This window comes from Galeopterus variegatus, unplaced genomic scaffold, assembly GCF_000696425.1.
Source record: "Galeopterus variegatus unplaced genomic scaffold, G_variegatus-3.0.2 Scaffold1158, whole genome shotgun sequence".
Classification (NCBI taxonomy): Eukaryota; Metazoa; Chordata; class Mammalia; order Dermoptera; family Cynocephalidae; genus Galeopterus; species Galeopterus variegatus.
The window spans coordinates 158105-170491 of NW_007727269.1; the positions used below are offsets into that span (position 1 = coordinate 158105).

A 12387-nucleotide genomic window follows, 5' to 3' on the forward strand; every position below is an offset into this window, starting at 1 on the left:
CAGGCCTGTGCAAATCATCATAGATCATAAAAGACAACAGCCTCTTACGTTTACACTGAATCCTGCAGTTGACAAAGTATTTTTAAAAGTGCTATTTAATATTTATGTGACTACATGTCAAAGCACCGCTGATAAGTAAAGACAGTTACATCCCAAATGATACACTTAAAATTTTGTCAGAAACACTTTGATAATCTTTAGCACTCATAGATCTTTCCACCAAAGCTTGGGACAAAATGCGTGTGAATTCATAGGAAGAACATGGATCCAGATGCTTAGGTTTGTTGGAGGGAAGAAGGAGCTGGGAGTTCCAATGGCCCAAAGGAAACTTTACAAAGGTCAAGATGTTTGCTAGTATGAGGGCACTTCAAAAAGTTCATGGAAAGAATCGCATTATCTTTTAATTCTATTTTTCCATGAACTTTTTGAAGTACTCTCATAAATGTGATTAAGTTTCAAGAGAACCAGTATCTCAATCCATAGTTTACATTGTAGAGGTACTCTTAAAATTTAATGTAGTAGAAAATGCAAAGGAAAAGTGACTTTATGCCTTCTCTATTTCAACAACGCTCCTTTTCCTTATCCTGATGGGAGCTGTTGTGACGGTTAATTTTATGTTTCAACTTGATTAGGTAGTAGAGTACCCAGATGTTTATCAAACATTATTCTGGGTGTGTCTGTGAGGGTGCTTTTGGATGAGATTAACATTTAAATGGGTAGACTGAGTAAAGCAGGTTACCCTCCCTAATGGGGGTGGACCTCATCCAATCAGTTGAAGGCCTGGGTAGAACAAAAAAGGCTGCTTTCGCTCAAGTAAGAAAGAACTCCTCCTGCCTGACTTCAAAATGGGACAGCTTTTTTCTTGTCTTTGGATTCTAACTGAAACACTGGCTCTTCTTGGGTCTCAAGCCTGCCAGCCTTCAGACTGGAACTACACCACTGGCTCTCCTGGGTCTCCAGCTTGTTGACTTATCCTGCAGATTTTGGGACTCATTCACCTCCATAATTGCCAATTTCTTATTTACACACACACACACACACACACACACACACACACTCTCTCTCTCTCTCTCTCTCTCTCTCTCTCTCTATTTGTTCTGTTTCTCTGGAGACCCCTAATACAGCCTTCATTCCCATAGATCTCTGTGGCAGAGTAAGCCATCATTAGTCACACATCTATTCTATATTTAAAGACAGTATTTATCTTGTTTTTTAAGGTCACGGCTTTTTCTTTTTTTTTTTTTTTCCTTTTTTTTTTCTGGTAGCTGGACAGTACAGGGACCTGAACCCTTGACCTTGATGTTATCAATACCACGCTCTAACCAACTGAGATAAAGGTCATGGTTCTTTATGGTGAGAATCGGTCAATGAGCTTAAATGAGGATTTGTGGTTGGATAAGTAACAATGAAATATTTCATCTTTCCACAGACTCATCAAAGTTATAGGGAGGGACTTGGTAGACTAAACAGGTAAAAGTATGGTGAGGATGTAGATTCAGGTGCCTCGGTTTCTTAGAGGGAAAAAGCAGGCAGAAGGGCTAGATCCAAAAACTCAAAACAGACCTTACGATATTTACAAAGTCTGTCAACATGTGCTGTAAACTTGCAAAGGAACTGATATTATCACACCTTCACTTCTCAGCAGTGGACAGTGGGGCCCAGAAGGAAAGAGACCTGATCAGGGTCCCATAATAAGTTAGCCCTTCCAGAGCAGCAAAGACTCAAAGTTGATACTGACATGAGCAGTATGTAGGGGCAAGCATGCTACCAAGCACCTATAATGTCGCACTTGAATCCCAGGTCTTCTGACTCAGAAAGCAGATATCTATCTGTGCACTATCCAAATACCTATTTCATCAACTTTCATTTAAATTTCCACCTGATTGTCAACTTCATTTCTACCCACAAGTCCGCAGGTATTCTACAGACAAGAAGGCAAGATCATCTACACTCTCATTTAGATGCCCTATTCATATTTAACATTTTGCATTTCAGTTTTCTACCAGCCTTGACATTCGAATTTAGCACAAATTTAAAGTAATGTTAACTAAAAAAGAAAGATATACTTTATATATCTTCTGGTCAAAATGGCGGAACAGACGGTACCCAATGTTACTCTCTCCCACAAATCAACCAATTTACAATTATTAAAAAGCAATTACAGCCAAGCTGGGGCCGCTAGAGCTCAGGGGAAGAGGAGGAGATTCCTATGGAGTTCATGAGGGCAGGAAAAGCCACAATGAAAGAAAGAAAGGATCACTCCTACCATTTCAAATCCCAGCTGCTTCAAGAGTGAACCTGGTGAGCACACAGAGCAAGAGCTGGCAAAAGTCACTGCTGTCCCCTTTGTGTGAAGTTGCTTGGAGGTGGCAGGGGAGAGGAGGGTCTTGGTGGCCCTCAGGCCAGCAGGACCACTAACAGGGTTCCCGTGGACCCACATAAGAGCAAGGAGCCACAGCAACAGAAAAAAGGAGCCACTCAAAGGCCAGTGAGTCATCACAAGGGACGACTGCATGGCCCGTCCTATGGGAAGTGTTTCAAGTGTGGGCAGTGGGGGAGATGGGCCGACCACAGGAACACTGGGGCACAGCATGGACAACTGATCTGCCCCTCAGTGGAGACTGGCCAGTAATACAGAACTGCAAGGGGTGCAGTTTGCTGAAAAGATCCAGGCCCAGACCAGTTTCTACACAACCCAGGTGTACCAGATCTCACGAGACCTGGAAGCACCTAAAAAGTTAACCATTAAAACCTGAACTGCACAAAAAACCTTCCCCAAGGAATCAGCAGCAAAGCAGCAATTTAGCTCAATTACAGAGCTCAAGTGCTAGTTTCCACAGGATGTCCCCCCATTTTAGAAGTAAGCAAAGGACAACAAAGTAGTTCCAGTGCAGAATTTAAGTAGTGGCAACAGTGAATAATCCAACACAGAACTTAAAGAAAAAACAAAATACCCACAGAGCAGAAACAAAATTTGATATTAACTAGTAAAGGTCTCACTTCACCAAAGAACGCCTATAAAACCTAGAAGGACCAGAAGCACCCTGGGCTCCCAAGCCAGGGATGGGGGAGGGCCAGGGGCCTCATCCATGCCCCCCAGCACCTACAACCAGCCCAGCAACAACCACTGAGCCACCACAGGAAGCACCCCAGGCTTCCAAGCTGGGGCGGTGGGAGGCCAAGGGCCTAGGCCACGCCTCCCTGACACCTGCAACCAGCCCAGCGATGACCACCAAGGCGCCGCAGGACACACCCCAGGTTCCCAAGCTGGAGCAGTGGGGGGCCAAGGGTTTCGGCCACATTCTCCCAACATCTGCAACCAGCCCAGTGACAACCACTGAACCACCACTTGAAGCCCCCTGGTCTCTCAAGCCAGGGCAGTAGGGGGCCAAGGGCTTCAGCCACACACACACACACCCCCCCGACATCTGCATTCAGCCCAGCAACAACCAAGCCACCACTGGAAGCCCCCTGGTCTCCCCTACAGGAATGAGGGGGCTGCCAAGGGTCTTGACCACCCCCGCTTCCTCCTTCTCCCACCCTATTTGCTTCTCCCTTCTCCTCTCCTCTTCCCACCCAACTGCTCCACAACAACTTAGAATGTAAAAACAGATGGAGCCAGGGACCAACCCCTCCTCCCACAACCAGGCAGGCTGCCACTGCCATGGGGCCCATTACTCTTTCAGAAGGAGAGAAAAAATCTAGGGTTATCAGATGGGGGAAGGGAATCGGGAGAGATTGGACAAGGGGAATAAATAATAAGTACAATTTGTAATAATATATATGCTAATGATATTGATTTGATCAACATATGTTAACAGTGAACCCCAAAAATGTATATAATCAATTATGATTCAATAAAAAATAAATAAATAATGGGGGAGGGGGAGTACTTTATAATACTTCCTCAGAAGGTAAGATAAAGAACAAGATAAAAATACATTTTTTTAAATGTAAAGGGAGAAATAAAAGACAGTTTTTAGGTATTTTATGTGCTACCTCAGTAAAGTTCAAGAATAAGAACAAGAATTAAAATAGTAATGTTATCTGACAGCACATTTATTGAGGAGTTTCTGGAGACTTTCTTCTAAGATTATCAAAAACTAAAATGCCCAAAATTTATTCCTTTAAACCAATACGGCTCCCTCCTCTATTTTTCTACATTCTTTAAATACTGATAATTGTCCCTAGACATTTCTTTAAACATAAATATCAGGACATGATCTTAAAAACCTAACTTCTATATAGACTGAGCTTTCATTTCTTTTAATGTCCATGCACAAAACATTAAAATGACATGGTAAAAATACTCACTGTAAGGAGGTTTTCTTTATCTTTCATTGTAAAAGGAAAAATTATCACAGAGGAAAACTCTCATTTTTAAGTACTGACACAAATTCAATGCAAAAGTTTCATCTTTATTGCTAATATAGCTATACTGATTTAATGAGCTCAGAAAGGTTATAGTCTCCTGCAGAAAAGTGGGAGGGGAAGGAGATGAAGCCTAATCCTAAAAATAACAAATAAACGTACACAATTCACAAAAAAAGACAAGTACATTCCCACTACACCCAAAACTAGAAAAATATTTTCTACCATTTAGTCATTTAATCATAGTATTTACTCATTCATCCATTACTAGGTTTGTCCTAAAAGATAATTCATTTTTCCTTTTTGGTGGAAGCTGAAAAACTTCCATTCCATACTTTCCAAACACTAAAACCTGTCTTCATAGAAAAACCCATCTAGTGACATAGACTAAACTAAAGTCAACTAGTTAACTAGTTAGAACAACCAGCTGCAGTTTTTTGTTTGTTTTCCTCTGAGATACATTTCACACATCATAAAATTCACTCAGTATAATAAATACACTTCCCGTCAAATCAAGTTGAAAAATCTAAGTTAAGAAAATATTTAAATTAAGGATTAATTTCCATTTTATACAAACAATTCACCACATGGTTTAGTTAGCCAGCAAAGCATCATCTGACTTACAAAGTCTTACTGAGAAGCAGCAGAGCATATTAGTTATGAACACAGATCTGTGTTCAAATCCCAGCCCTGCCACTTACTAGCTTTGTGACATTAGAAAACTTACTTAACATAATGGTCTATGGAAAAGTTATGCTTCCTCTAAGAGCTCATATTTTATAGTAGGAGCAACTTTATCCACAAGGAGATCATTGTAAAGCAATGTGATGACAGCAGTGATGTAGACACTGAGAACTATGGGAATACAGACGGGGTCCTTGATGGGGTAAGTGGGAGGGGAGTTAAGGGTGGCTCCTTGGAGGAAGTGACCCCTAAACCATTCATTACAGATGCAGAGGGTGAGCCAGATGATGGATGAAGGGGAGATGGGGTGTGTCCACATGGACACGTGGCACACGGGAGACCTCTCTGCCTGAGGAAAAACCCAAAATGAGGCATGGAACCGTGGGTTCAGGGACCTACAGGAAGCTTGCCAGATGGGTGATGAGGTCCAGGTGGAGAGGGGGTGTCAGGAACTTTATCTTGTAAGAAATGGGGAGCCACTACAGGATTTCTAAACCAGGTAATCCCATGATCAGATATACTTTTTGGATGCAAACCACTCTAGTGGTTGCATGGAGAACACATCTGAGGAAGGACAAAACTGGAATCTTCTGTAGAAGTACAGGGAAGAGAGAATAATGGTTCTACTCATCCCTTCCACCTCTCACCACCTGCCTAAAAACCAAACTATCAGGGAGCCCTGCATCACTCTGGAGATTCTGCCTCTGCTCGTGCTGTACCCTTGGGCTGGAATGCCCCTCTCCATTTCCCTCCTGACTAACTCCTTCTCCTTTTTCAAGAAGCAATGCAGACATCCCTCCTTCAGAAAATTTTCCATGACTACAGACAAGGCTAAATTTCCCGTGTCTATCTTCCACAGCACCCTGGAATGCCATTTGCACTGACTTCCTTATATTATGTTGAAATTACATGCTCAACTGTCTGTCACCCTGCTAGACTAAGAGCATCCTGAGGGCAGAACGGTATCTTCTTTGAATCCCCCATCTGTGCACACCTGCCTGACCCAGACAATGCACCACATCAATGCTCATGGAACTAAACTGAACATCATTCTCCTGCCTAAAACACTAAAGGCTATGTCTTCGGCCAGCACCTCCATAATCTGACCTTGTCTCCCTCAAAGCTCCTCACAAATATTCTTCTCTCCAATGGTTTATTCCCCAAATTGTTTCCCCCCTAACCACCCATACAAAATATTTTATTTTCCTCAAAGCTTGTTCTCATTGTTTACTTCACCACAGTTTCCAATTTGTGTAAATTGAATCCATCCTCTTTACAGTTTTAAAACTTTAAGTAAATGTTTGAAATGAAGCCATGTTTCACAAAACCAGAGCAATCCCAGCCCTGCCAGCCAAGAGCTGCCTCCTTCCAATGCAGCGTCCCTTCCATTGGACCACCTCCTCAGCAAGGGGAAGCGCCCGGTTCCCCTGAGAAATGCACATGAGGAGGCAGGACAGGGAAACCATCTGGGGGATGCCAAGACCACCTAAGGCTGGTGAGGTTTTGTCCTTATTTACTTGTTTAAAATAATAAATGGAAAGGAAAATAAAGTATTAACTGGACTCCATTTCTCCCTCCCTCAGAGCTTCAAAGGGAATCCGACATGTGGACTGGCTGTAGGGCCTGGTCCACACTGGACATGCTCAAATGCCCCACAAAATACCTGCGAGGCCCAAGGACAAGACTGAAGGGCAGTTTATTTTACACAAAGCATGTTACCATGTAACAGGATGAAGCTTGGCTATTAACGTGATAGTGTCTTTTTATTTGGAAAAAGCCTTGACATTGATCTTTTCCACCCAAATACTTCAAAGAAAACCTGTTCCAGAGACTTCATCTTGCATGATGTAATTTACACTGTGCATTCTGCTATTATTAGGCTAGAAATGACTCTAGCTGAGGCTCTCGAGGTCTCTGGGATAAGATGCTACATCAACAAAAGTATATAGTGAAGTTGAGATTTTTAAATGGTAAGTGGATAAAACATTGCTCTTTTAAAGAAGTTTTTAAGAGAAAACTATATACATATGGGATATTTGGGAGACCATTTCCTGATTAGTCTTGATCTGTAAATACCTTTGCCTCTGTAGCATCACATAACATTTTCTAGTCAAAAAAGATCTCGTAAAAGCAATTCCAAGCTTGTGTTTGTAACCACTTTAACATTTCATAGTCTTTGCATCTGCAAGTAGAGTAAACAGCTCTCTTTACAACCTTCTAGTAAATGAGTTAAGAATGGTGGGCTTGTATCTAATTCATGTCATCCACTCCAAAGCCCTTTGGGAAAACATGCCTAAATTATAACCTAAAAATTGTCAATATGGTGAGGTGAATATTTTCAGGTGGATTTTCTGAACATCAGTCCAAATTGTTTCTTACCACACATTCACAAGAGCAAAATGAGAAGGTGAGTGTGTGTATGGCACTCACAGGGGTGGCGTGGGTGGGATAGATGGGGGAGTGGGGAGGAAGCAGGAAGGGTTTAGAGCCATGGGTACAGGGGAGGGGAGTATGGACATGAAAAATTAGTAGTAGTAGGACAGAATGCTTAAAATAACTAATGTAATGATTCTGTCAAAGAATGGATAATAGGCCACAGTTATAATTTACCTAATTCTTTTTTTAAGTTTATTATTATTTTTTTTACATTCTAAGATGTTGTTGCAGAGCACTTGGGGTGGCGGGAAGGAAATAGGGTGGGAGGAGGAGGAAGGAGGCGGGGCATGGTTGAGGCCCGTGGCACCCTCCTCATTCCTGCAGGGGAGACCAGGGGGTTTCCAGCAGTGGCTCCGTCATTGCTAGGCTGAATGTAGATGTCAGGAGTGTATGGCAGAAGCCCTCGGCCCCACACCGAGGCACTGCCGAGCCAAGGCACTTCCTGCAGTGGCTTGGTGGTCATCACTGGGCTAGTTGAGGATGTTGGGGGGCATGGTCGAGACCCCCAGCCCTGGCTTGGAAGCCCAGGGGGCTTTGGGTCCTTCTAGGTTTTGTCAGTATTCTTTGTTGATGTGAGACCTTTACTAGTTAATATCAAACTTTGTCTCTGGTCTGTGGGTATTTTTTCTTCCACTTCTGTGCTGTTCCAGACACTTAAACTCTGCAATGGAACTAATCTGTTGTCCTTTGCTTCCTTCTAAAATGGGGGAACTTCCTGTGGGAACCAGCACTTGAGCCCTGTAGTTGAGCTAAATTACTGCTTTGCTGCTGATTCCCTGGGGAAGGCTTTTTGTGCAGCTCAGGTTTTAACGGTTGACATTGTATTGACCTTGTATGTACTTTCAAGTCTTCTGAGGTCTGATACACCTGGGTTGTGTGGAAACTCTGGTCTGGGCCTGAGACTTTTCAGCAAATGGCACCCCCTGCAGATCCGTATTCCTGACCAGTCTCCACTGAGTGGGCCTATGCTGACTGGAGGGCAGATCAGCTGTCCATACCATGCCCCAGTGTTCCTCTGGTGGGCCTGTCTCCTCCACCACCCGCACTCCACTCACTTCCCATGGGATGGGCCATGCTCTACTCCCTCGCGATGACTCACCAGCCTCTGAGTGGCTCCTTTTTTCAGTTGTTATGGCTCCTCAGTCCTGTGTGGGTCCACAGGAATCCTGTTAGTGGTCTTGCTGGCTTAAGGGCCAACAAGGCCCTCTTCTCCCCTACCACCTCCAAGCAACTTCATAGGAAAGGGCACAGCAGCAACTTTTGCCGGCTCTTGCTCCGTATGGGAGCAATCCTTTCTTCTTCTCATTGTGGCTTCTCCTGTCTTCATGAGTTCTGTAGGCCTCTCCTCCTCTTCCCCTCAGCTCTAGTGGCCACAGCTTGGCTGTCGTTGCTTTTTAATAGTTGTAAATTGGTTGATTTGTGGGAGAGAGTGATACTGGGAACCATCTATTCCACCATCTTGACCAGAAGCCTGCCTAATTCTTTAAAAGAGTTTCTCTTCAGGCCACCTGACCATCCTAGACCTTTGCATTTGGGTAGGGATTTACTTTAAAGTAATTGCTACCTCCCAATCAGAGAATAGCATCAATTGTGATGTCACCAATTAAGCATTTACAAACTACAAATAAGACAATAAAATTACATTTAACAAAAATTTAAATTTTTAAGAAATGTTTGCTTGGGCTTCTTGTGGCCAGAGAGAGGAGACACACACACACACACACACCTGTGTGTGCACTCATGCGAAAGAAAGGCCTCTCATTATTGCCAACTTTCCCTTTTCTCTCCCTAACGTAAACAGTTGACTATATATAAATAAGGACCTGAAAACTCCAAGCTGGGTATCCCTTCCAGAGAACTAAATATGGCTCTGAAGTTAAACTTAAAAAGAGCCAGGAAAAGTTAAAACCATACTTTTTTCCACCACAATCAGTATGAGATTTTTGAGTGCTCTGACATTCAAATCCATAAGCTGCATCTCTGATGATAGACAGATGGCAGCTTTGGATCCTGGAAATTCAGGACCGTGGGTAAGATGGGGTGCAAAGAGAATGCTGAGATAACCATTTCTCCTTTGAGCTTTCTGGTCTGCCACACCACTGACATGGCATCACAACCTGCACTGCACACAGACAGAAGTTGGGTGGTACAGTCACACTGCCCCAGGACCTGAACTCTCTGAGATGGGAACAAGGTGAGGCCATGGAGATGAAGCAGGCAGGGGCAGAGAGGACACAAGCTGGCTCTGGGGGACAGCACATCTCTCAGCAGTGTCAGCAGCTGTGCCCTTGTCAAACCCCAAAGGCCCTCCTGCATATTCATCTTGGCAGTTTCTGCTTCCTTTTTACTTCCTTATTAAAACTATTTCACAGTTTGGAGTTAGCTAGAAGGTACTCTTTAAATAAATGGCATATCCTGTTTGAGGAATAGTTTCATTCAGGACTGTAGGACAGTATCTGTAAGATTCTATAGAATTAGAGAAAATGATGCACTCTGGTATACATTTTCCATGTAAATTGTTGAATTTTTGTTTTGTCACACGGGACCAAGCCCTCATTTCTAAACACCCAGACCAGTGCCATTTACTGCCCGATGCCTTTGCCCTCTGCAATCTGTCCTCCACACTGCTGCCTTATTAACCTTCCAAAGAGACTGTTTTCATATGCTTTGTTCCCAACTTAAAAACCTCTATTCCTCCCTTGAATACAGAGGATAAAATAAACCTTATATCCAACCTTACATTCAAGAGTGCTATGGCCTGAATGTGTATGTTCCCCCAAAATTCATATGTTGAAATCCTAAGCCCCAAGGCTTAGGTTTAGGAGGCGGATCCTTTTGGGAGGTGATTAGGTCACGGTGGCAGAGCCCTCATGAACGGGATTAGTGACCTTATAAAAGAAGGCGCAGAGAGCTCCCTTGCTCCTCCCACCATGTGAGAATGCAGCAAGAAGACACCTTCTATAAGGGAAGCGGGACTTCACCAAACACCAAATTAGCCAGCACCTTGATCTTGGACTTCTCAGCCTCCAGAACTGTGAGAAATAAATTTCTGTTGTTTAAAAGCCACCCCATTTCTAGTATTTTGTCATAGACTAAGATGAAGGCCCTGAAAAAGTTGCACCAGCACCTGTCTAACCTAACGGACAACTCCTCATCACTTCCCAACCTAAACCCTCTTTTCCAGGTGTTTAGAAGCCCCAACTGACCAGTATGTTACTGCTCCTCCAAATGATACGAATATGGCACTAGACCACACAGAGCATTTTCCTTAACAGCTAATCTGTTGTCTGTGACTTTAACCCAAAATACAAAAACAGCTCTGTCAAACAAAACCACTCTCCAAAGCCATCCTTTGTATTAGAATCTTACCAGTCTAATCTCAAAGTGGTTTTATTATACAGATTTTGTTCAGAAAGTGACAATATATAAGAGAATCATCTAGGCAAGAAGGCACCACTCAATACTGGGAAAAAAGATGTGGTTACTATATATTTATATATCAATCAAAGGTTGTAAAGCATATCGTATCACCCATGTCACAAAAGGACAGTCACCGAGTACCTGAAACTATTTCCCCAGAGTGTAAGAATAACCACCACAGTGTAGATAAATAGTACCTGGTTCTCTATGGCTTTCCTGTTCTTTGGGTCGCTCACCACGGACAGCTGCAATTCTGCCATCTTCTTCATCTTGCTGTCCATATCTATCTTCTGAAGCAGGTTTTTGGTCTGATTCTTTAGCAGCCGCACTGTGTCCTCTTTCCCATGCTTCTTTGCAAAAAGGGACGCACAAGCAGAATGTATGGCAGTGACCCAGTTTTCTAGATCTGTCTGGCTTGTGGCCTAAACATAGAGCAGGAGAAAACTGTATGAAGATATCTGACCACAAAAGTGCTCTCTGAAATGGCAGGCTGGGCTTTGCTGAGAAAAACCCAAGTAGTACTTTCATTCATAAAATTGTTTAACTTCAAAAACACCCACAACCATTCAACTCAGGTTCAGAGGGTCTGAGCAAACATCAAGAGCAGAGGAGAAATAAGTATGTGCCCTAAATATGACAGTAAGAAAAACTAGAAATAAGCCAATGGCCAACAACAGGGAGGTGATAAGAAAACTAGGGTATACGTTGTCAGGGTTACATTATGCCTCTCTCTAAAAGGCTGCTTATCTTCAAAATTTTAATGAGAAAATATTGAGATTAAAGCATTAAATTTTAAAACCTGCATATAAAATTACATCTACAGTATGGCTTCAATTACAAAAAGTATAAATAAAAATATTTGGGGGGTAAATGCACAATAACATTAAAACACTTTGAATACTGGGAATGTAGAATGGTTTTTCTTTTTCTGTTCTTCAGTACCTTCAGACACGATGACCATATATTTTTATATAAGAAAAATATTTTGTTTTAAAAACAATAAAGTTTGAATAAAGCAGAAAGGACAAATATGTATGATTCCAAGCAGGCTGAGAAGCACTTTCAGTTCTCAATGAAAATAACCACACACATTCAAGCCATGGAGTTGATCTATCAGGGGCCTCTGGGATCATAGTATAGGACTAATTGGAAAAAAACTTCTTAAAACTAAGGATATTTTGTCTGAATCACAAAATAAAATATTCATTTCACATTTACCCCTAAGCAATCCATGTAGTTTAATCTAAGGTATTTACCTTCTCTGCCATTCAGATTAATATCAATTCATTACTTTGCTTTAAAGATTCATAGAAGGTTCTATACAACCTTTCTGTTGAGAAGAAAAATCAAATCTCAGGCCCTGACTCTTGTATGGCAAGTCAGTCTGGGGACAGCAATAAGGCTAGAGACCCAATGATTTTACCTGGGGCTGGTCTGGGGAAATACTGTTGCAGTAAGCACTTCAGAGCATTCTAG

The 12387-nt window shown here is 42.5% G+C and overlaps 1 protein-coding gene across 1 annotated transcript in view; it reads right to left on the bottom strand.

Moving 5' to 3' along the window:
- The window catches only part of TIAM2 (T-cell lymphoma invasion and metastasis 2), a 119976-nt gene that overhangs the window by 88661 nt on the left and 18928 nt on the right, over positions 1–12387 (bottom strand). The window contains exon 5 of the mRNA XM_008575226.1: positions 11109–11333. Coding sequence (XP_008573448.1) covers positions 11109–11333 — 225 coding nt within the window. The remainder of the gene's footprint in view (positions 1–11108; positions 11334–12387) is intronic.